This window comes from Cyanistes caeruleus, chromosome 1 (genome assembly GCF_971803275.1).
Source record: "Cyanistes caeruleus chromosome 1, bCyaCae1.hap1.1, whole genome shotgun sequence".
NCBI lineage: Eukaryota > Metazoa > Chordata > Aves > Passeriformes > Paridae > Cyanistes > Cyanistes caeruleus.
Window position 1 is genome coordinate 49021446 of NC_141701.1, and position 22995 is coordinate 49044440.

Here is a 22995-nt window from a genome sequence, read left to right on the forward strand (position 1 = left end):
TAAATTCAGGAGCATTAAGAATAGAAATTTTAAATAAAAAAGGAGAAGCAATGCAAAAACTTCCAGGTACAAGCCACGGAGGTTCAAAGAAGCTTCTTGTTGAACTCAAGGTTATTCTGCATTGTGAGTATTTCATTATGAAATTATGTTTAATAACATTAATTATGTTAAACATAATTACATTATGTTTAATTGTATCTTTATTATTTTTAAAGTGCATAATGGATAATAAGGTATTTAATTGTATAATATATGTACATAGCTAAAATACGTATTCGAATTTGATAAATGGATGTGGTAGTTAGACAGTACTCCATCAGTGTATGTAGCATTTCAAAGCCACTTTCCATGAAAAGTCAACTGCCTCAATGCCATATATTTATTGTCTTAATGCTATATTTTGATTACATCTTCTGTCACAAGTAAGGAGGGCCTATCAATTCTAGCCTGTCTACTTAACATGCATAAGAATATGGGTAAAATGGATAATGTTTCTGTAATTAGCATAGCAGTTTACATGAGCTTCATAAAAGTAGGGATCAGACTTGTTTAGTATCTGACATAAATGCACTTCAGAATTTTAAAAAAAACAAGTTTATTTTGATTTACTGTTTTGTTTTTTCTCCATTTTGTGGGTGCTTCACTTGATGTTCTCATATTGCATTTTAATAATTGCATCCAAGGCAGCCAAAATCACTCAGTTTAGTTTTGAACACAGGATTAGAACACTAAATTCTCTGAACACTCCAATTCTGCACATGTCAAATGTATTTGAAACTTGTAGAAACCTAAAATCTTGTTTCTTTCCATACATCATAGTAAAATCCAATGCCTTTGTCTGTTAGGAGTTGCAAAAACCTTTCTGAAGCACTGAGGTTATTGTAGTAATACATGCCAAAGAAACCAAATGGAAGATACTTTAGCTACAGTTTAGTATACGTGTCATGAAGACTACAAATGGTATTTTAATGGCAGTTGTTTATGGGAGCTGGCTGCTGTGCATGACCAGCATAATGTGCTGGGGCATAAAGAGGTTGAAATTGAACAAAAGGTGTTCATTTAATATGGATTATCAAATTGTCTCCTATCAGCATGTGTGTCAAACCAGTGTTTTGCAAGCTTAATAAGGTACAGCATCCTGGTGTCAGGAAGTATGGACTTGAGAGACTTGGCATATCTATTGTTCTGTTTTGCCAGGGTTGTTCCTAGGATCACTGAAAAGTCTGCCTTCAGACCTTTCATGTCTCCTGACCCATTCATTGATAGAAATTTGTACTTTTAACTGTGTCTACTGCTTCCTGTGTTAACTTTTTTATCTGCTGAATTGAAGAATCAGTAGTGTAATCCTTGTGTTCTTCACCAGAACAATATGTCATATAGGTGATGATTTAGGCATGGCATACCTGTCAAACTCAAACCCCTAATTGTATAAATTAGAGAAATATAGTTACACCCATACAAAGGCCAAGAACAAATATAATGTACAAAAAGTGTCACTTCTCTTTTGAAGACTGGAATACTTGGCAGACTCTAATATGGACTGCCAAGAGAGCTGAGCCATGAGAAACCTGATCTGTTACTGGGGAGTCTTACTGTACAAGCTTCGATTCAAAATTAGGATTTGCAATGGGGTTAAGAGAATGATGAAGTCTAGTTTACTTTAGCCCTTACTTTATCTTATGTATGCCATTTGGTGCAAGAACAGGGGCTTAAAACAGTTTTGTGTAGCTATAGAACAATTTGTATTTCTACTACATTTCTTCTTATTTGGCGTAGTCTTATTACAGTCACATTCTATATTCTGAAGTGTATTTTTGGGGGGAAAAGGTATCAACACCTCTTGATACTTCCAACAGTCTTACTTCTCTCTATCTTAGGTTATAGAACCAGTCACTAAAACTGCCTCAGAGTTTGTGTGTTCTATTTTTATGTGTCTTAACTCTGCAGAGGTTTATAAAGGTAGATAAAACAATTTGGAGCAAAACATGGGTGTTTTTGTTTTTTTCAGTTATATGTTCTGTCAATTGAACATTTTTATCTTTTTATCATTGCTCCCATTTAAGCAATTTTGCTGTGGTCATTTGTCAGGTTGATCCATTGCCAGCATGGAATGCACAGTGCTCATACTTAACAGGGAACATAAACCAAAGAGCTAATAATATTCAACTTTACAAACCTGCTTTCAAGTGTTGCACTTTCAGTGCAATGTGCCTGAGGCTAGCAAGTTTTAATTAAAATTGGATGAAAGAGGGAACTAATTTTTTTAAGCTGTGATCAATGTGTTTAGTTGTAAAGCTGAATTGATGTTTATAGATCCAGAAGTGATAGTAATACTTAATAATAAGTGATACCAGTGCTTGAAAAAGTTAAGAATTATGGTGTAAAATTTAAATACATGTAGCTAAGTGTTTGTTTTGCAGCACCTACTGAGAATAAAGAAATCATTTCCCATATCAGTCAGCATGGAGGCAAGTGGCCATACTGGTTTAAGAAAATGGGTAAGTTTGCATATTCAGTATCTTCAGTTTATTTATATTTTTTTTCTTCCTAATTGTACTTTTATATCTATTTAGAAAATCTTCAGAAACTTGGCAACTACTCCTTGAAACTGCAAGTAGTATTGAACGAAAGTAATGCAGACACTTACGCTGGAAGGCCTCTGCCATCTAAAGTATTTAAATTTACTATTGTAGGTAAGAATTCCAATTTTTTTCCTACTTTTAGTGTTTCTATTTGATTCATAGTATATCAAAATTTGTCATGTTCTAGTTGAGAGGTCGTTTTAGCACTGAAAAGTAGCATTTGCATGTGAAATTGAAGCACTTCCAGGAAGAAATGTTTTTTTTTGTAGTAGGTTTTGATCTCACACGTAATGTGTTGGCTTTGTGGCAGGCAGTTTTACATAAAAAATACCGTTTTGGTGGAATCTAAAGCTCCCTGATGTTAACTTTCCCAAATGTACTTAAAGAAATAAACTTTTTTAGAAACACCCTTTTTCCTCATGCCAATGACATAAATATCCTTTCATAAAACTAGTATTTTTTAGGCCAACTTTCATGCATAAACCACAGAAACTTATTAAAAAACAGGTTATACATTTAAAATAAACATTGAGATTAAAGTATTTTTTAAAATTAATTAATTAAGGAAGACTCCTATGCAAACCTAAATCATCATTTGGTGACAATGGATATATCTCTTTGGATTACCAGTCATAAAATACCTACTATGATACTTACTAGAATAGTCACTTCAGAAAGGATTAGTGTGAAAGGAGAGGTGGTGGGCCAGCCTGGGAGTTGATGATGGTGCTGGAGCTTGATGATGGTGACAATTAATGTTGAGTGTTTGTAGCTAAGAGAGCAGAGAAGGCCAATGAGGCAGATACTGTGGGAGTCTTTTACAGACCACCCAGCCAGGGTGCAGAGGCAGATTAAATACAGAAACTGCTGAGAGAAGTGTCACAGTCACTAGTCCGTGTTCTTGTACCTTACCAGATGTCTGCTGGAAATATAACGCAGCAGAGAGAAAACTGTATTGGAGGTTCCTGAAATGTGTTGAAGAGAACTCATTGACACAACTGGTGAGGGTGCCAGCTAGGAAGGGAGCTCCATCTCCTTTGTGGTTTTCTCTTTGTGAACAGAGAAGGACTGTTGGGTGGTCGGAGACTGTCTTGAGCACGTTGATCACAAAATTAAAGTTTATTGTGTTTACTGTTCTTGAAGAAAGGAGAAGGGTTAGCAGAACTGCCACCTTGGACTTCCAGAGGGCAGAATTTGGCCTGTTTAGGTGAGTGGTTGACAGAGTCCCTTGGGAGGTAGTTCTGAAGGGCAGAGGAATCTAGAAAGGCTGGAAGAGGAACAAAAAGGAAGCTCACAACATGGACTTCAGGAGAAGACTCTGACCTCTTCAAAGATCTGCCTGGTAGAGTTTTATGGAAAGACACCCTGGACAGACTGGAGGCCCAAGCAAGTTTGTTAGTATTCACAGGTCACCTCCAAGCTCAAGTCTGGTTCATCCCGATGAATAGGAAGTCAAAACAAAATTTCATGGAGGCCTACATGGATGAACAAGACACTACTGGCAAAACTCAACACAAAGAAGGTATACAGAAGGTGGAAATGGGAACAGGTAACCAGGGAGGGATACAGAGACTCTATTCAAACATGCAGAGATGGGGTTAGGAAAGCCAAAGTCCAATTGGAATTGAAAATGGAGTCACTAGCAAGTGATATCAAAGTCAACAAGACAGATTTCTTTAAATACATAGGTGACAAAAGGATGGCTGAAATAAACACGGGCCCGCTGTTGAATGAGGCAGGGAACACAGGATGTGGAAAAGACTGAGATACTGAAGTAGTCTGCCTTAGTCTTTACTAGTAAGACAGACCTCAGGAATCCCAAGCCCCAAAGACTGGTGGAAGGTCTGGAGTGAGGAAGATACACCCTTGTTATAAGATGATCAGGCCAGGGAATACCTAAGGAAACTGGTGATACATAAATCCATGGGTCATGATGGGATGCACTCAAGAGCCAGAGAGAGCTGGCTGATAGCCTTGTGAGGCTGCTCTCTTGAATAATTGAATTATTCAGTTGAATAATTGAATAATCATGGCAATTGAGAGAACTGCCTGATGTTTTGAGTAAAGCATCATTCCCATCTACAGAAAGCAGAAGGACCACACAGAGCTACAGGCCAGTCACCTTCATCTCAATTCATGGGATGGAGCAACTGATCCTGAAAACCATTTCCAGGTATATGAAGGAGAAGATGATCATCAGGAGTAGTTAGCATGGATTCACCTTCTATAGATAAAAGGACTAGCTTAGTAGATACCTAGACTTCAACAGGGTTCTCATCTGTAAGAACCCATAAGGTCCTCACGTAGAAAGTCATGAAGTTTGGATTGGATGTACACACTGAGGTGAATTTATGAACAGCTGAGCCCAGAGAGTGGTGATCTGTGGCTCTAAGTCTAGTTGCAGGGCAACAAGTAGTGGTTACCCCAGGGGTCAATACCCCAGGGTTTGATCCTGCTTATTTTATTCATTAATTATCTGGGTAACAGGACAGAATATACCTTCAGCAAGTTTTCCTGATAACACAACACTGGGAAGAGTGGCTGATACATCTGAGAGTTTGCCACCATCCAGAGGGACCTCAACAGGCTGCAGAAATCAGCTGTCAGGAACCTTAAGAAATTCAGCATAAAGGGCAAAGTCCTGCACCTGCAGAAGGACAACCCACAACCTGCCACCCAAGTATCTGGAAAGCAGCTTTGCAGAAAAGGACCTGGAAGTTGTGGTGGGCAGCAGGTGAACACAAACCAACAATGTCCCCTCAGCAGCGAGCAGCAAGAGCCTCTTGGGCTGATCCTTTCTCTCCACTCAGAATTGGTGAGGCTAGCTGGAGTACTGTGCCCAGAACCGGACACATTACATTAGGACAGAGACATGGACATACTGGAGAGAGTCCAGCACAGGCCTTTGAAGATGATGAAGGGACGGGAGGGTGGTGAGGCAGTGAAACAGTATGCCCAGAGAAGTTGTGGTTGCCCTGTTCCTGGAAGTGTTCAAGGCCAGGTAGGATGGGGCTCTGAGCAACTTTATGTAGTGGAAAATGTCCCTGTCTAAGGCAGGGAGGGGTTCAAATTGAATGATGTTTAAGGTCCTTTCCAACTCAAACAATTCTATGATTCCATGACCTCTTACCTGAATGAAGTCTGGGGAACTGCTCTGCCTGGAGAAGACTCCTTGACCAATGTCTATAAACAACTGAACGGAGTTCAAAGAAGGTGGAGCCAGACGCTTTCTAGTGGTGTTCAGTGACAGGACCAGAGCCAATGGGCACACACTGAACCACAGAAGGTTCTCTCCAAACATCAGGGAACAGTTTTTTTCCACTATAAAAGTAACACAGTGCTGGCACAATTTGCCCAACAAGTTGTGGGATTTCCTTTCTTGGGGATCTCAAAAGTTGTGAAAATGTGTTCCTGGACAACTGATTGTAAGTGGTCCCACTTGAGCCAGGGGCATTGAATAAGATGACCTCCAGAAAACCCTACTGACCTCAACCATTCTGTGAACTTTATCTACAAGGGGGATAGCAAGAGAGAAAGTAAAAAAACACTAATTTCTTTGCATTTGATATTAAAATGGGTATTTTGTCACAATTTTGGGAGGTACAGCTAACATCTGTTTTCAGAAGATTAAAGGGGGAAAACAAAGTCAATGTTTTCTGTAGCTTCCTATTTCTTCCACAAAATGAGAGGCTTTGAATGCAAATTCTTGAGGCAGAAAAGAGTTCTTTGTACGTTGCATATTATTCTAAAAGCTTCTGCTTATTGGTAGAGTAAGAAGAAGTATTCTTGTATGATAATAAAGGAAACAAAAGTTGGCATTACTTGAAAAGAGTATTTATTTAAGCATGTCTGAAAACATGCAATTGAAGAAAAATATTTCTGCGAACTTGAAAGAAAAGAAAAATCTTGTTCTCTGAAAAAAATAAACCTTGTCTCCTCTTTTATCTCTTTATCAAAGTGAAAGGAGAATTTTATTACTTTTCAATAGTAGTGTGGCTTCCCCCAGTATGGCAGCGTTCAATTAAAGATTGCTTCAGATACAACAACTGAAATGAACAATTTCAGAATAAAAATAAAAATAAATTTTATTAAATAAAATAATAAAATTTGAATAAAAATTTGAAAAATCAGTGTAGCCAATAGTATGGTACTTTTAACACAAGGGATACTAAAATCAACTTTAGCTATCGCTACTTTTTTATTTAATCAGAAGATAATTCAACATTTTTAACATTGTCAGTTTTTAAAGGTAAATATTTCAAGTCTTTATTTTTGCAATTGTGGCTTGTGTTTTCTCAAAGATAGCCATAAAGCTTCACGCTTGTTATTCCAAAATATTAATATCTGTGTTACCATTTATAATATAGATTCTAAAAATCCAGAAAAGAACAGTCCAAACTGAAAAAGCATTTTTGGCTGAGGAATAAATTATTCTATTTCTCTAACACCAGGTTGTCACTGAGTGTTTATAGTTGTTCTTGATAAGCTAAAAAATCACCATAAATGATGGTTAAAACTAAGCTTCCTAAGTCAGTCTACAAGGTTTGTGGTTTTATTTTAGGCATGTTCTTTTGGTAGTTACTCACTTTAATATTGTGGAAGTTATTTTACTGTTACTTTTTCAAATAATTTTACAATTTTGTCATTCACTTGTTATTATAAAGTTGTAGACACTGTAAGGTTGAGGTCTTCCTCTTGTTATAACCAGTAACTAACTTTGGCCAATACAAGTTATCTATGATCTCATGTGCAAAGGAAGCTCCCTGATGACAGACACCTGTAGGTTTTGAAAAGAGCTGTTAATTTGAGTTTGAAATTATTTGGTAGGATATTAATTTACCACTTAGCTCAGCATGCATTGCATCTTTTTTCAAAGGCCACTTGACCAAGACATTCTTTCCACAAAATCTGATTCTTGATTTACATGCTTCACTTGATACACACTCCCGTTTGTTACCACTTGTTCGGTCTTGTTTGTTAGTGCCTAATTGGAGGCAGTCTAATGGTGCCAGGTTTCACAGGAAAGGTACACTTGCCTTTCTTTTTCTAATACTCATCTTTACATACCTTTATCTCTCAGATTTGGGGCAGTTGTGGGACAAAAATGTTCTGTTGCGTGAATGATTTATTTTACCAGAGCTAAAGCACGTAAATACTTAGGAAAAGCTATCCACATGCTACTTGTTCACTTTCAGGTGCTGTACTGGTGTTTTGATTACTTTGGGAATTTTGACTATCCTGTTGTGTTTTTTATACTGTAGTCTCCTGCTGTTACATTTTAACTTTCATTTTTATTTTAGTGTAAGTTTAAAAAAGAACATCAATCAATAAAGCATAACTTTGGTTATAACAGTATTCTGAACAGCCTGTTATCTTTGTGTCTGAAAACTGATTGACTTAATTGCAGTCCTAATCACGAAAAACCCAAGGAGCACACAGAATTCTTTCTAAAAATGTATTACTCTTTTCTTTTAGAGGGCAAACCAGAGAAATTTTTGGTGGGTCTCTTGGAGCTTCCTTTTCGAATTGGAGTGCCTTTTAGTATTCCTTTGGAATTGCAGGATGAATTTGGTCATGCAACACACTTGACAAATCGCATCAGACCAATTCTGGAAGCTAGGTAATTCAGCCATTTATTTTTCTTTTTTTCCTCTCTCTTCATGTGACCCTAATGTAATAATACTTTAGGGTTTATCTGAATGATATACTGGGAATTTCTCACATAAATTAACTGATATTTTTGCTTTTATTTTCATAAGAATATCTGAAAGTGTCTTGTATATTAAAACACTGTGTTTGTTTTTAAATTGATTCTCTTGTGTTTTCTGTATATTTTTCCAGTGGATTAACACTGAAGCATGAAGACATACCTGTGGCAACAAAGTGTGTCATTAAGGGTGTTATAGCCAAAGGCTGTGTAAATAGTTGCCAGGGAAAGGTAGGCTAATAAATTTAAACTTGAAGTAACATATTTTAAAAAAAGACACAGAGAAAATAATTTTTTGTGTAAAATGAATTGCCTCGTAATGTTAGCTTAAGTTTGATCTACACTAATGACTACAGATATTTCTTGGGATATTTTCAAATTATCTCTTAGAGCTCTACTTGGAGCAATTTGTATTTCCCGTACCTGCGCTCTTTTCAGCTGATGGGACTGGAGCTGGAAGGGCTGAGCAACACATGGGTGGGTGTGTGGTAGAGTGTACCCAGCACGCCAAATCAGCTGCCTTAGCTTGAACTGGTGCTGAAATTGATTTAAGCCAAATCATCCTGGTGACGTCTGCACTGAAAGATGGTAGGGAGCTAAAGAAGATGAAATCTTCCAGTCTTAGTTGAGATGATGAGTAGTTATAGCTAATATGCAGAGTGTCTGCTCGAACTTCTTTAAATGTCTCCACTAGTCTGGTTGCACTTCGACAGTGAATGTATTATCCAAATCCAGCCTTATGGATTCTGAGCACCTTACCAAGCTTCTACTTCACAGTAAAACCCAAAACATACATTTCATGCTAAAAAGATTTTTTTTTCATAAAACAAGTCTTAATGCTTTTGATAAATATAGATTTAAAGGTTTTTTTAAATAATGTAAAAATTATTTCTAAGGTATATTTACACAGCATTTTAGACAGATCTCCATCCTTTCATTTAGTCTCATAGTCTAGCATAATAAAGATGGAGCTAGGAGATGAGGTACACCAGTACACTGTTGATATTGTTGCTTAGAAAATAGGAAACAATGTTGCTGGTGGAAAGATGTGAGAGGAGGAGAAAGAGCATGTTTATAGAAAGACCTGCTTACTGCAAATTAAAGGGTGCTCAGTGTAGTAAATTTTGTAGACAAAGTTCAGAATTTAAGGTGAACGGCAGAAGATGGAGTGAATTATGAGAAATAATGTGTATAGGAGTAAATGTGCCAGACTTTAGCAAGAGATGAATTGGGTGAGGGGCAAAACAAAATCATTCAAGGAACTTGCAGTACAGAAATAATATTATACCATAATAATTAAAAGAGTGTTAGTTTCTTATTTTTTTTTTTGCATTCTCTGGTTTTAATATGAAAATTTGTTTTAGTGATGCAGTTTACAGCAGTTACTTTTTTACATCTGAATTAAAGCTGAGATGGATGGTAGTAGTGGTGCATTGCTAAGGAATAACAAACACAGAATTTGCAGACCCTTTCTTAAAAACTATATGCTTTTTTGAGCTGCTATATTTTTCCCCATTTAAACAACCTCTGAGCAGGGAACTGAAAGTTATGATGACTGTTTTTCATAGTTTCAGAATCATGTAGTTTAACATATAAATCCTGAATTGAACGTCTCTTGTTACAGTACCATGGAAAAGTCAGATTTCAGTACAGGAGAAAAAAACAATCTTTATTTTTTTGCAGCACTGCAAGACAATTTCTAGGGACTTCTGAAATTAACATATATACAAATTGATATGAGACTATTAAATGGTTTTGTTTAAGGTTAATAATTAAAATATTTTCTTCATTAGAACTTTAATCTGAAGATTACTCTTCCTGGTTTGAAAGAAGATACACAAGTCATTAAAATAAGATTGCAGCCTGGTAAGTATCCTTAAAATATTTAGGGAAATTCTGTTAAATTTTATTCTGGCACTATTAATGAAAGCTCATCCCAAGAAGGTAAAATATTTAGTGATACATAAAAAAGGATCCAGGTGATGACTAGAGAGGAAATAAAGCCAAGAGTATATAATTCTTGAATATATTCAAGAATATCATTGTACTCACAGTCCAATCTTATTTACTGTTCTGGGAGCTGGACTTTTTGTCTGTTTATTTGAGACACATTTTTTCTTTTAATTACTTTAAATCTTTTTCTAATCTAGTGCCACTGAACAGATTAATTTCCTATCTTGTTTTTCTTTAGCATTAAGACATTTAACCTGTACTAATCTGCATTGACCTGTTCTCCCTGCATAAAACACCTTATGAATGAATAAGTGCTCATTCAATTTCTTACCTCAGCAAAGAGAGATGCTTTGGCAATTGAATTGTGCCTAAAATTTTAATGTTACGTGTTGAATTTATCATAATGCAAGACCGGAACATAGAGGACTGTAAGGACACTGTCCTTACCAGAATTTTGTTTTGTGGCTGTCTTGATTCTGAGGATTCCCTTGTTACCTGTGTTTTTCTGAATTTGGGATGCAAGGTGTAGTATGAAAACTGAGTGTTGGCCTCCCAGATTACCAAACTTCAGTCTTGTCCATGTAATTTTGCATAGATATTGTCTACAAGTTTAATACCAACAATGCACAGTTTAGTCCATTATTCTTTATCTTATGAGGAGTTAAGGGTTTATATAGAAAACACTAAGATGACTGGACTTGAGACAGACTGTGTTGTGTGTTACTGTTATTTACCTTGGACTGAAGGCAGCTTCATCCTTCATTTTGCTTCTGACAATGTAGAGATGCTTCACTACCTCTTTCTTCTCACTTCACTTATATCCTTGCCTTTGTAAGCTGTTTTTTGAGGAAGGAATAATAAAAGCTATTTCAGTCTTATTCTTTAATTAGTGAGTTTGAAATAGAAGTTTTAATAAATCATGCATAAAGAATGCTTCTGAAAAATTGCCATCTGTGTATCTTCAGAGACTGTCATTTGATAGTAATCTATTACTTCCTTCTCTTTTTAAAAACTGATAAAATAATTGTGTTCCAGGAGATAGACGTATTTGAATTAAAGCTTCACTTTATTAGCTAAGTAACAACAACAGAATTTTCTTTTTTTGTGCAGATTGTAGCTGTGATAGCTTTGGCAATTAATTGGGTATCTCCACATTAATATTTTTGCATTTATCATGTCAGAAGAAAGCTCCAAGTTTCTTTTTGATGAATGTGAATATATGTATAGTCTGTAAACAGAACTATATCATGTGTTTACACCTTGTATATTCTGAATTTCATCATGTTTGTCTAAGTGTTCTCTACTAAAATAATTCGAAAGATTGGCAGATGGTATATATTGAAGCACAGAAATTGTCTAGAACTTTTCAGTACAAACCAGTATATGTACCTGAATTGTTTGAAATGGGTTGTTACCACAAATATCTTGGTAGTTTGGCTTTAAAAACTCCATGAAATAGCAAAAACTGAAATTCGGTGTCTCACAAGTTATCTAAAATGTAACTATTGTTCTGCAATTGTGCATTTTTTACAGGCCCTCCTCGTCAATTGAAAGTAAAACCAGATTCAGAAATTCTAAAGATAGAAAATGGTACAGCTTTTCCCTTTCAGGTTGAAGTACTGGATGAATCAGGAAATATAACAGTGCAGCCAGAGTTAATTGTTCACTGTAAGGTAAACTGCATTTCTTAGTGTGCCGTAAAGATTTTGATTCTTGCTTTTTAAAGGGCTGGAAAAAGAATCTGGTTTGGAATCCATGTAGAATTTATTATCTTTAGCAATGCTTTTGAAGTTTCTACAGCTTGCTAGCCATAACTGTGACTTCTTACATCTTATCTATTATATGCCATTCAGGAAGTTTTAGAATTAGTGGAACCTGGCCATACAAACAGAAGAGAAAATTATGTGAAGATATATAGGTTCGATTTTAAGGTCTTTTAGGCCATATTTATCATCTAGAATGCTAAAATTTATTCAGAAAAATAGCTTCAGCTTACTTTTGATATTTTTTAAGTTGAAAATTCAAATCTAGTACCTAAAAATATTAGATAAGACTATTATCATAAGTACCAATTTAAGCTCAGAAGGGAACTTGCTCTGACTTTCGGAAGTGAAAAAACTTACCCTTTTAGCCTTCTTTTTTGACTCCAGAAAGTGACTTTCCCAATTCTAGCAAAATCTAGCAAGGATACATATAGAAAATATATATCAATATATTTTGCAAATATATTTGCTGCAAAATAGTCAGCATTCCATTTGCACTTCATATGTGTACACGTTCTTTATGTAGACTGGGTCTGCAGTGATATGATGACGTGTCGAACATGACGTTTAAATTCCTTTAATGTATGATGTTTAGTAAATTAATGAAAAGGAAGTTTATTTCACAAGTTAATTGAATTTATTGCATAATGACAGAAGATTTTAATAATTATGTGTCATCAAAGCAGGTGAATAGATAGTATATTTTATTTCTGTAATTTACTCCTTTCTTCCACACATCTCGTATCACCTGCAGAAGAATACAGGTGTTCTTACAGTTGTTGGAAAACTGGAATATATTATTTTTTTCTGTATGTAATTATATGTATATTTGGACTTGTGTAAATAATCATTTCTAAAATAATAATGGTAGTTCTGTAAAAGAAAGTTGTTGTTTAATCTTACATTTTAAATAGTTTTTAGGTGCTTCAGACCTTCCTGTGTATTCTGTGGACTGCAGTAATGGAGGAACAAACATTTTGACTGGTCCAGTAATACATGTACAGAATATCAAGAAAGACCAGATACTGAAAGCAAGGTTTGAAGTACTTGTAAGTATTGGTTGGAATGTTGGATTAAGAAAAGATTAAGAAGTTTATTATACAGTCTTGCCAGCATTTTTTATGAATAAGCTTAGCTCCCCAAAGTTACAGGTTTAGGTATCAAAAACTTCATAATCAGGGGGCTATGCTTTTTTATCACTAGAAAATCATAAAAAGGCAAAGAGTTTTACTCCATTTTTTTCTTCACTTCTTACTCTATTTGTTAAATCCCTGAGGTGTTTCAGAAATATGCATGTTGTATGGGTTTTTTCTTCCCCTTTTTAATTCCTGGATTGTTGTGAAAAATTGCCCTCATTACATAAACATTTAGTGTAATGGCAATCAATAGGTTTTTTGTAGAATTTCAGGTTCAAAGTATGAACTTTTTAAGTGCTATTGAACATTCTAGTTCTCAGGAGAGTCACACTGCTCGAAAAAATAAGACCCATGTGTATTTTACCCTGGAAAAATGTGTGAATAAATACTAATATAGCAAGATGAATTATATGAAAAGATACTTAGGATTACTCTTTAAAAGTATTTTGTAAATTTTATGAACTACTACTTCTGGAATAGAAAAAATTCTAAATGCTTAGCATTGGTTCTAGTGTCTGTTAAAAGTTGTAAGAATACAGGTATGCCTTTTTGATTTACTTTTGACAAGTCAAGCTGATTTAATGTTTGGACACCTGGTCATACCTGGTGATCCTCTAGATTAGAGTAGAGCCATAGGCTATTATGGTGTTATGTGTATACGTATCTAAATTTAATATCTTAATTAGATGTCATTTTTTTCACCTATTAATAGAATTGCAGAGATGTGCCACCAGTGGAGAAGATTATAAAACTTCTTCCTAGCAGTCATGTTGCAAGACTACAAGTCTTGAGTATGAATGGACAAAAAGCTCTTCAGGTTAAACATCAGGATGAAATCAGCTGTGTTGCTGGCCAAGTCATGAACAAACTTATATTTCAGATGTATGATGAAGCAGAAAGGGAAATACCCATAACTGCAGCTGCTGCAGAAAAAATCAAGGTAAGTACTTTTGAGTAAACAGCAGCATAATATGGGGGAGAGACACAAAGCTGATACCCTTAAAATCTATAAATGTCAGACTATGAAATAATATTTCTCAAAACTGTATTAATATACATGGAAACTTAACTCTCCTTTTAATTATTTTGAAAAATATTTTATTAATTAAATGTTAAGTAATGCTTCAGGGTAATATTGTGAAAAGCAGGTTACTATTTCCAGTTAGTATCTCCTAAATGCATAAAATAATTATGACACAGCTGTGAGTTCTCAGATCTGGGGTCTTCCCAACATTTAGGAACTTTGAATAGGCCTGTTCCTATGAAGGCTTGCTTGCCTATCTTATCGCCCTATCAGTGTACTTATGTGGAGCCTAAGAGAAACATAAAGATTCACCAAATGCATCACACTTGTATCTTTCCTAACTCAAGTTCAGTGAGGGAAACCTAATGTATGTTTTGATCTGCTTGGGGTTTTTTCCAAGTGATTGACTGTTTTTCAGCAGATAGCATTGGTTACTGCTGGGAAATATCCAGGTTTTCCATTGAAAGCTGCTGTTGCCTGTATGTAATATCAGCCTATTTAGAATGACTACAAGATATATTATGTAGCTAGTAATTTATAATTTAGCTTTTGATTAATTTATAAAATTTTAATTTTAGGTTAACTGGACACCTAAAATTGACAGAGAGCTGTTGATGCAGGGATTATTACCTGATGTAAAAGTACCAACTTCAGTAAAAGATGTACGTTACTGTCTAATTACGTACCTTGATGAGCACGTGTCTTTGGAGAGTGCATTCACAGTCAGGTTTGTTCATTTGATATATTTCTTTATTAATCATATTATTGGCATAGCATTGTAAATCTCATTACTTTGAGGTAGAAGTCTTTCTACAGAAGCTGAAGTAATGAAAGCAGTTGGCAGATTAGCAGGAGAATGTAAGCTTGGGAAGCGGGTAGGGTTTGTGTAAATTTATTACATGTTAGAGCATTACCTATGTGAAAGATTCCATTGTGATATGCTTGCATCCAGCCCTGTAGTCACTTGTGTAAGTATACATAGACTGAAGAAGATGATTGATGTTTTTGTAAACTTCCAGTAATAAAATAACTCACAGAATAGCTAGTTTTACTGAAGAGTTAACTTACTGTTGACTGAGAAGAAAGAAGTATCACTGCGTAGTTCTCATATGGTTTCTCATGAGTTGAAACTGACAGGCTGTAAATTGAACTTTAAAATTACCTGTTTATCACTCTTAGTGATTTTAAGACTTGTATCTTATAAAGTTTATTAAGAGGAATCTGATTGTATATTACTTAAGTGATTTTAATAGGTTAAAATTAACTAATTAATTCACAGCACTCTGATGCCAGGGGTAAATTTGCAGCAATTAGTCATTTCATAGATCTGCAGTAGGAAAATAAAATATATATGATGAAACATTAAGATTATTTTAAGATATTTATCATGATTGCTATTGTGTTATATTCACCTTGATGAGATAAATAAGTCAATTTTCATGTGCTCAGACCAGTTCCTGATGAACCCAAACACATTAAATGTAAACTAAAAGGCTCAAACACATTGCAGATGGGTGAAGAACTGCAGAGTGAAATTGGTGAGTGTTCACATATTCTTAATTTTCTTCTAAGATACATTTATTTTTCTTGGTAGTTTATTAAGACTATGATATATACAGATGTCATCAAGAATAAATTACCTTCAATTACTTTAATATAAAAAACAGGTTTACATTCTCATTCACAGAGATTATAAGACTTCTGAATTGCCATTTTACAATTCTGGAGTTACTTTCTGATAAAATTCGTCTCTCACTTTGTACATCAGGACATTCATCATGCCTAGTTAAAGTTGTTGATAAATTTCTGTTTAGTTAATATATTCTGAAATCTGAAAGGCCATAACAGCATTCAGACTATTGCTAAAGCATGGATTTCAAAGTGACACATTTTAAAGGTTAACTTATCCTAAGTGGAAGACATAGTAGGGATCAGTCTTCTCATTCTCCTTTGGTTTCTGTTTGCAGTTGCACATGACATAGTGAGAAATTAAAAATTCTTACAGTATTTTGGGACATTGAAAGCTTGTGTGTGAATGAAGAAAGCACATAGAACAAATGAAGAGGTTGAAAAACAGCTTTCAATTTTAACATTTATTTTTCTTTTAACTTCTTCATAAGAAATAATATTTTTACTCAAAGAAGTGGGAAGCACAAGTATGGGATATGACTGTATAGATACATTTGGTTTATATCCACAAGACTGGGGGTTCTTATCAATGTATATAAAACCTGAAGAGAGTGTTGAAGAGCAGAGAAATTGGAGCTGGGCTTTTCCTAGATGTGTTTGGAGACAGTAAATAGAGGCAGTGGGCACCAAGTGGAACATGGGATGTGCCCCCTGAACATCAGAAAACACTTTTTCACTGTGAGGGTGACTGAACACTGGCACAGATTGCCCAGAGTTTGTGAAGTCTACCTTCTTGAAGATACTCACAAGCTGCCTGTCTGCAACTCACAAGCTGCCTGTCTGCAACTGCTCAAGGTCACCCTGCTTGGGTAGGGGGTTTGAACCAAGTGACATCCAGAAGTACTTTCCAACCTCAGCCTGTCTGTGATGTAGTGATAGTTATTTAAATTTTTTCTATATTGAGTCTATGCTGTGTATGTTTATATTCCGTATGTTGTATAATGTTTCATTAAAGCAGCTCCTGAGGTAATCATCCTAATAATCATTTTAATCATCATCATCTTTTTTAACAGATGTAATGATTACAGATCAGTTTGGAAATCAGGTTCAGACAGTGACATCTGCATGTGTAAATTCCCTAGGAGTTTCTGGGCCTGGACTTGATAAATCAAATTTGAAAGTAACTTGGCAGGTATTTATAAGATGTCATGTAGTTTATTACATTGTGGTATTTGTGTGGTAATTGTCTTAATTCTGTTACACGGAATTGAACCAAAATTGTGGAATGGTAGTCAAATTACACACTAGTTGGTTGCTCAAAGCATTAAAATTGTATTATCCTGTTCTAAGGAACACAGCTGCATCTGTTAAAAACCTTATCACTGCTGCAGCTATACAATGTAGAGGCCAGTTCATTTTGTGCCTGAGTCAGGTTTGCTTTTTTCCTGGTTCATTGTCCTATATGTTTTCTTCTATCTTGCTTTTAGTCTTTTCTTCTGTGTCATTTTATGTTGGTACAGTTAATTTTAAGATTTTTTTAAGAACCTTGTAGAACAGACTATTATCTGTACCTTTTAAAATATGCTGTATATAACCTGAAAAACAGGTTTCTGAGAAATTCTTGGGTTTGAAATGGGTCACTTCTTACTCATGAAGTTTGTTTAAATTAAGCAGAAGGAATAGAACTTGCAGCTTAATTTTTAGTCCACTGGTCCAGTATCTCACAGTAAAAGCACCAAATAGTATTTATAAAATAAATGCTACATGCTATATTGAAAAAATACTAATACATTTTACTTTGCTTTATTTGTTCTTTATAAAATGTTATCTTTGTTTCTCAATAGGAAAGTACTCAAACAATGAAAGTAAAAGGTATTCGATATAAACCCTGTTTACTCGGAAGCAAAGAACTGTGCTTTGCTTGGCGTGAATTTTCTGACTTTATCAGAGTGAATTTAGTAGCAGGATCCCCAGCTAAACTGCAGCTTGTGGATTGGCCAGAGTTAGAAAAGGTAAGTTGAATAATTGTGGTTTGAAGAAAAAGCAAAGTGGTCTCTAGTCAGGTATTTTAATTCCATTTTTTGTGCAATAGCTAACTATATTAGACTTTTAAAAATAAACTTATTTTAGAGTAATCTAACTCAAATGTGTATGTTTACAGCCTTAAATATTGTAAACTTTATTCTTCCCCATTTGTCTTTCTACAGATTGTGTAACTTTTCTTTGGTGCAGTAATTTTACTGTGGGCTGGATCCTGACCCCCATCTTTCACTGCTGTAATCCTTAGTGGTAGTAATGGCTGGCAGCCTATCTCTCCATCTCTTTCTGGGGTTTTTTGATGTTCAGGATGTAGGATAGCAGCCCCAAATTTACTTCAGTTTACAAGTGTTTACTGTCAGAAAGTTAACACTTAGACAGTGGAGTACAGGACTTAAAGGAAATGGATGGAGATTTTTGGTGCGGTACATCTATTTGCCTTGGATTTTTCAAATTATTTTTCAATGTTTACTTTGGCTATTCAAATAATAGTGTTAATAGTGTTTAACTTGCTGCAGAAACCAGAATAGAAAATTGAAAGTAGAAAAAACAAAATTGTAACTCTGAATAGAGGACAGGAATCATGATTGGTATTTTGGGAAAATTGAGAAGGAAGTTACTGAAGAAAATTAAACAAAAGGTTCAGGGAGTTGTATAACTATTTTTGTTCTCTAGGCAGCTGTTTAAGTATATCAGAAAATAAAAGTTTTAGGCCATAGCTCTTCCTACGACAAAGACACTGCTAAGGCACTTGAGAATCATGTCCTTCCTTTTAGTCACATCAACAGGAGTAACCCAGGTCATTTAATTCAAGCAGTGCATTTCATTCTAACAAGAGAATATAAACAAACTAGAAATACATTCCTGCATACCCTTCAGTCATGGTCTAGCTGTTCTGGGAGACAAATAGTATGGAAAAGTTGAACACCATTGCTCTGGGGATTCCTGAACTGCCCTGAATGTCCAAGATATGTAGAATTTAATAGTATCATGCATTTGTATCTCTTCCAGCCTGTTGCAGTGATTAATGGTCGAGAATTGCAGAGGCCCCTTATTGTTCAGTTGTGTGATCAGTGGGGAAATCCAGCTCATGAGCCTAATGTCAAAATCAGCCTTACAAAGAGTAACAACTTAAAGGTAAGCATTGGCCTTATTAGCTGACCTTTGTTTAATACAAGTTTTTTTGTCATGCTTACAGTATGTTAGTTTTTCAGGACATTTTTGAAAATGCTAATAAAATATTGTAAGAGCACAACAGAATAATTAATGTAGCATAAGATTAGTGGCAACAAATAAGATAAACAGGTCCTAGGACAACAGCCACAAATATTACAAAATTCCTGTAGGACAGTATCTGAGTATAATTTGAATACATTCCAGATCTTCTACAGAACCTTTTTCCAAGTTTTGCATGCATATCACACCACCACAGCCCACATGTTATCAGAGGTAATTTACTAAATGACCATAATGATGATGATACCGTCTCAACTAGTAACCAGATAATTTTTATCTGGTTGTTCTTTGGGTTTGATTCCTGAATGTATGACTTACTGGTCTGTATATAAAGGTGGTCAGCAGGTTTGGGCCCCACTTGATTATCCTGTGAAAAGCATTGTCAGGATTAATTAAATTAAAACAATGAGGATGCAAATCTAGCTCAAATTTAAGTGGTTACTGTCAGTTCCATGAATCAGGTATGAGTATCAGATAGTCTTCACATTGGTCTGTACAAAGGACTTTGACAGAATGCTTTGACAGACCATTCATTAAAATTTTTATTCCTGTTTTTGAACAGAAAAAGGTAAGTCAGGCTGTCAAATAGTCCTGCCTATCAGTAAAGAGACTGTTATATTGACTATATATATTATCAGGATATATTCATCCACCTCTGGACATAACATTTTTTCATTCGGGGCTGGTCCTGTTCTGTTTTTGTTCCTCCTTGCCGTGCATTTGTGTTCCTAAGTTTTCTCAGAATACACAACAACCAAGAACCTTCTTTTCCTCACTTCTCTAGAGCTGTGCCACAACCTTAGCTTTTGCCCAACTTAACTATGCTATTATTAGTTTTTTTTTTATTGGATATTTTGAAGTAGATTTCTTGATATCTTGAACATTCTTCTGTATTTTTTTACTGTCTTGTCTTAGAAGCCAGCCTCACAGTTTGGGGATTTTTTTTCTTTTCCCCATCTACTACCTTTATGGTGTCAACCGAAGTTCACTGTGGGTTCTAGTTATGTTCTCGAGAGAAGACGCAAACTTGGCAGTAGCACTGTGTGGTTATGCTGCCTGGTCAAACAGATGTTGTGGTGGCATGCTGCATCTTTTCAGATTTTATGCCTTCTCCCAGGGAGCACCGGCAGCATGTCTTAGAGTCCACAGGTTCTTTGTCTTAGTGGGATGTGGCCAGGAGAAAGTGTTCTGAAAGCCAAGGTGGATCATTGTTGTAAAGTGTTTATTACAGCATGCTCTGGCTTGGCATTTCCAATAGGTTGTATGCAGAGTCTCCCAAAAGAAATGAGAAGATTTTGGGAACTGAAATTCTCAAATAAGATGTTCTCTATATTTCATATTCCACCCTCCAAGTCTCCAAAGCTTGATACAGTGTAGCATGCATTTCCTGTACTCCTTTATCTTACAGATCTAAAGCTAAATGAGAACTGGAGGAGTACTGTAACAGGCACTAAATAGTTTGTAGAAGATTCCTGGATCTGAAAATACATTCAGATTAACATCTGCTATGGATGATCTGATAGCATCAGTAGCAATTTAAAAAATAACATTTATAAAATATTAGAACATATTAATGAAGAAAAATATGCTAATTCAGATGAAGTGATTGCTTTTAAAAACTGGCAGTGAATTTGAAACCACTTCCTTAATATTGTCTTCATAACAGTATCTTTCCCTAATTTACAGTGCAAAAATTTAACTATAGCCCAAATCAACAGACAGTATGTAGGCAAATGAGATAAACTTTTTATCCTAAGACTTAATACTGATTCTGTATCATTGAAAGAATTTATCTTTTTTTTTTTTTTGACAGCTTGTTCCTTCAAACCAGCAACATAAAACGGATGATGCTGGTAGGGCTAACCTGGGAGTTTTTAGTATTCACGCACCTAGGTAAGTTGTGAAAACCATATGCATTTCATAAAGTAGTACTAAGTATTAATCTAGAGCTACGATCAAACATTGGTTATTCATATGCAGGTGGATGCACAGATAGTAAGTTCTAGAAAATTAAGTGCTTAACTAAATAAAATTCAGTAGCTGCTTCTTTGATCTACTGAGAAGTTGCTGCTGTAATTTTCTGAATCCTGTTTTTTTCTGGTGATGGTAAACCTCATCTTATTCTTGTCAACCCGCACCAAGTGCAAGTGGTATTTTAAACCACTTTAAAGTTTTGAAATGTATGGTCTTTAGGTGGCCAGTTGCAGACACTATGCTTTTAAAGTAAGAACACATTCTAAGAGGGTTTAAATCCCACTTTCTCTGTGCTAGACATTGTTTTAAAGGATTAGGTAGAGAGTCCAAAGGAATCTTAAATACATATATATTTCATTTTTCCTATCTGCAATTGAACTGCTGAAGTTTCATTTCCAGCAGATGTGTGTCCTGTGGCTCCTGCTTCTTCATGTTGTGCTTCTTCATGCTCTCTTCATTTGTAGGTTCCTTTACACATTTATGTTCCATATGGATTTTCAAATTCATCATTTCTGTATCCTCCTCATAGTCATAGTTCTGCAATCTACTCCTCATATCCCTGAGTTTTCTGAGCAAGACAGGACAGGGTTGGCTTTAGGTTATTTTGAAGCTAGCAATAAGTGCTTGTTCTTTGCATTCAAATATGGAGGATTTGACCCATAATACTCTTGGAAGAAAATAGTTTTAAGTGCTGTTGATGGTACTCAGTAGTGTGTTTATAATGCCTGTGACTTGGTAGAAGGATGATTAATATTAATTATCAGTTTGTTACTGGAGGTTAGAAACAGGTGTGACATCATACTATTTACAGCATAATCAAAACTGACAGGAGAGTGCAGTCTCTATACAGTTAAATACTATATTCCCAGTTACGTTTGAAAACTTGAAATTTAAGTTCTTAGTACTGTAAAGAAAATCAGTTATTTGATAGCATTGAAGACATTATATACTTTCAGTGTACTTTGCTAGCTGTGAATGGTGCTCAGATCCACTCTTTGGAAACTTTTATCAAAGCAGAATGCTCCTCACCATTTTAATTGCTTCCTACTTTACTGTCTTCTGCTATTTGAAGCTGTAGTTGCTAGTGTCTTACAGGCAATGAAACATGATCAAAATAATGAAGTATTAACACAAACTTAATTAAGTTAATATCTTAAGAGTAAATTAAACTCATGACTTTACTTGTCTAACATTGCATTAACAGTTCCATTTTTTTCTTCTCTTTACTGCTACATTACTAGATATTGTTTAGCATGCTTTCATGTGCATTATTCAGACTTGAAGCCTGTTGAAAATTGTCTTTTCAGAAGAGATTTTACATCTGTTTTTATGATTTCTGTATATTGCAGGGGAGAGCACATTTTACAGCTTAAAGCCTCATACAACAAGACCGTATTGGATTGTCTTGTAATCACAATAAATGTCCTGCCTGATCCTGAGAAACCTGTCTGCTTGAATGTTAAATATGACAAAAGTCCTTCTTTTCCAGCAGGAAGTACCTTCCCTGGTAAGTATATGGATCTTTGGTGGAAACCAATGACTCAAGCTTTTAGTGAATTGCCTACTGTATTTTTTTGCTTTTTCTACTCTGTTTTCTTAGTTCTTTCTAACAGCTGTGTCTGAGATGTAACACTTGGACTGAAGAGATCTGTAATCATCTTTGGAAAGCATTTCAAAAGACCACTTATTTATTTGTTCCAAATTTCTCCTCTTATCCATCTATAAATGGTAAAACTACAGAATCTCTTTTCTGTCTTATGAAAATACTATCTGAGCTCATTCATGTATGTTTTCCCTGATCTCTTTCAGTGGAATATTAACAAAGGAAGTAGCTATGAAATTCTAGGCCGACTGTGAGCCAAGACAAACCAAAAAGTAATCAGTAATCAAAATATTCTTTTCTCTTGCTGTATTCTCTCACAAAAGGGTTTGTTTTTTGACTGTCCTAACTTAT

The 22995-nt window shown here is 35.2% G+C and overlaps 1 protein-coding gene across 4 annotated transcripts in view; it reads left to right on the plus strand.

Annotated features, from left to right (window-relative positions):
- SMCHD1 (structural maintenance of chromosomes flexible hinge domain containing 1) overlaps positions 1-22995 on the plus strand; it is a 65396-nt gene that overhangs the window by 22139 nt on the left and 20262 nt on the right. For all 4 annotated transcript variants that reach the window (XM_086891090.1, XM_086891115.1, XM_086891109.1 and 1 more), the window contains 16 exons: positions 10-123; positions 2421-2498; positions 2574-2693; positions 8058-8202; positions 8424-8520; positions 10083-10155; positions 11776-11915; positions 12920-13054; positions 13854-14081; positions 14744-14892; positions 15615-15703; positions 16868-16986; positions 17639-17806; positions 18843-18968; positions 20881-20960; positions 22391-22548. In XM_086891090.1, the coding sequence (XP_086747216.1) occupies positions 10-123; positions 2421-2498; positions 2574-2693; positions 8058-8202; positions 8424-8520; positions 10083-10155; positions 11776-11915; positions 12920-13054; positions 13854-14081; positions 14744-14892; positions 15615-15703; positions 16868-16986; positions 17639-17806; positions 18843-18968; positions 20881-20960; positions 22391-22548 (2019 nt within the window). The remainder of the gene's footprint in view (positions 1-9; positions 124-2420; positions 2499-2573; positions 2694-8057; positions 8203-8423; positions 8521-10082; positions 10156-11775; positions 11916-12919; positions 13055-13853; positions 14082-14743; positions 14893-15614; positions 15704-16867; positions 16987-17638; positions 17807-18842; positions 18969-20880; positions 20961-22390; positions 22549-22995) is intronic.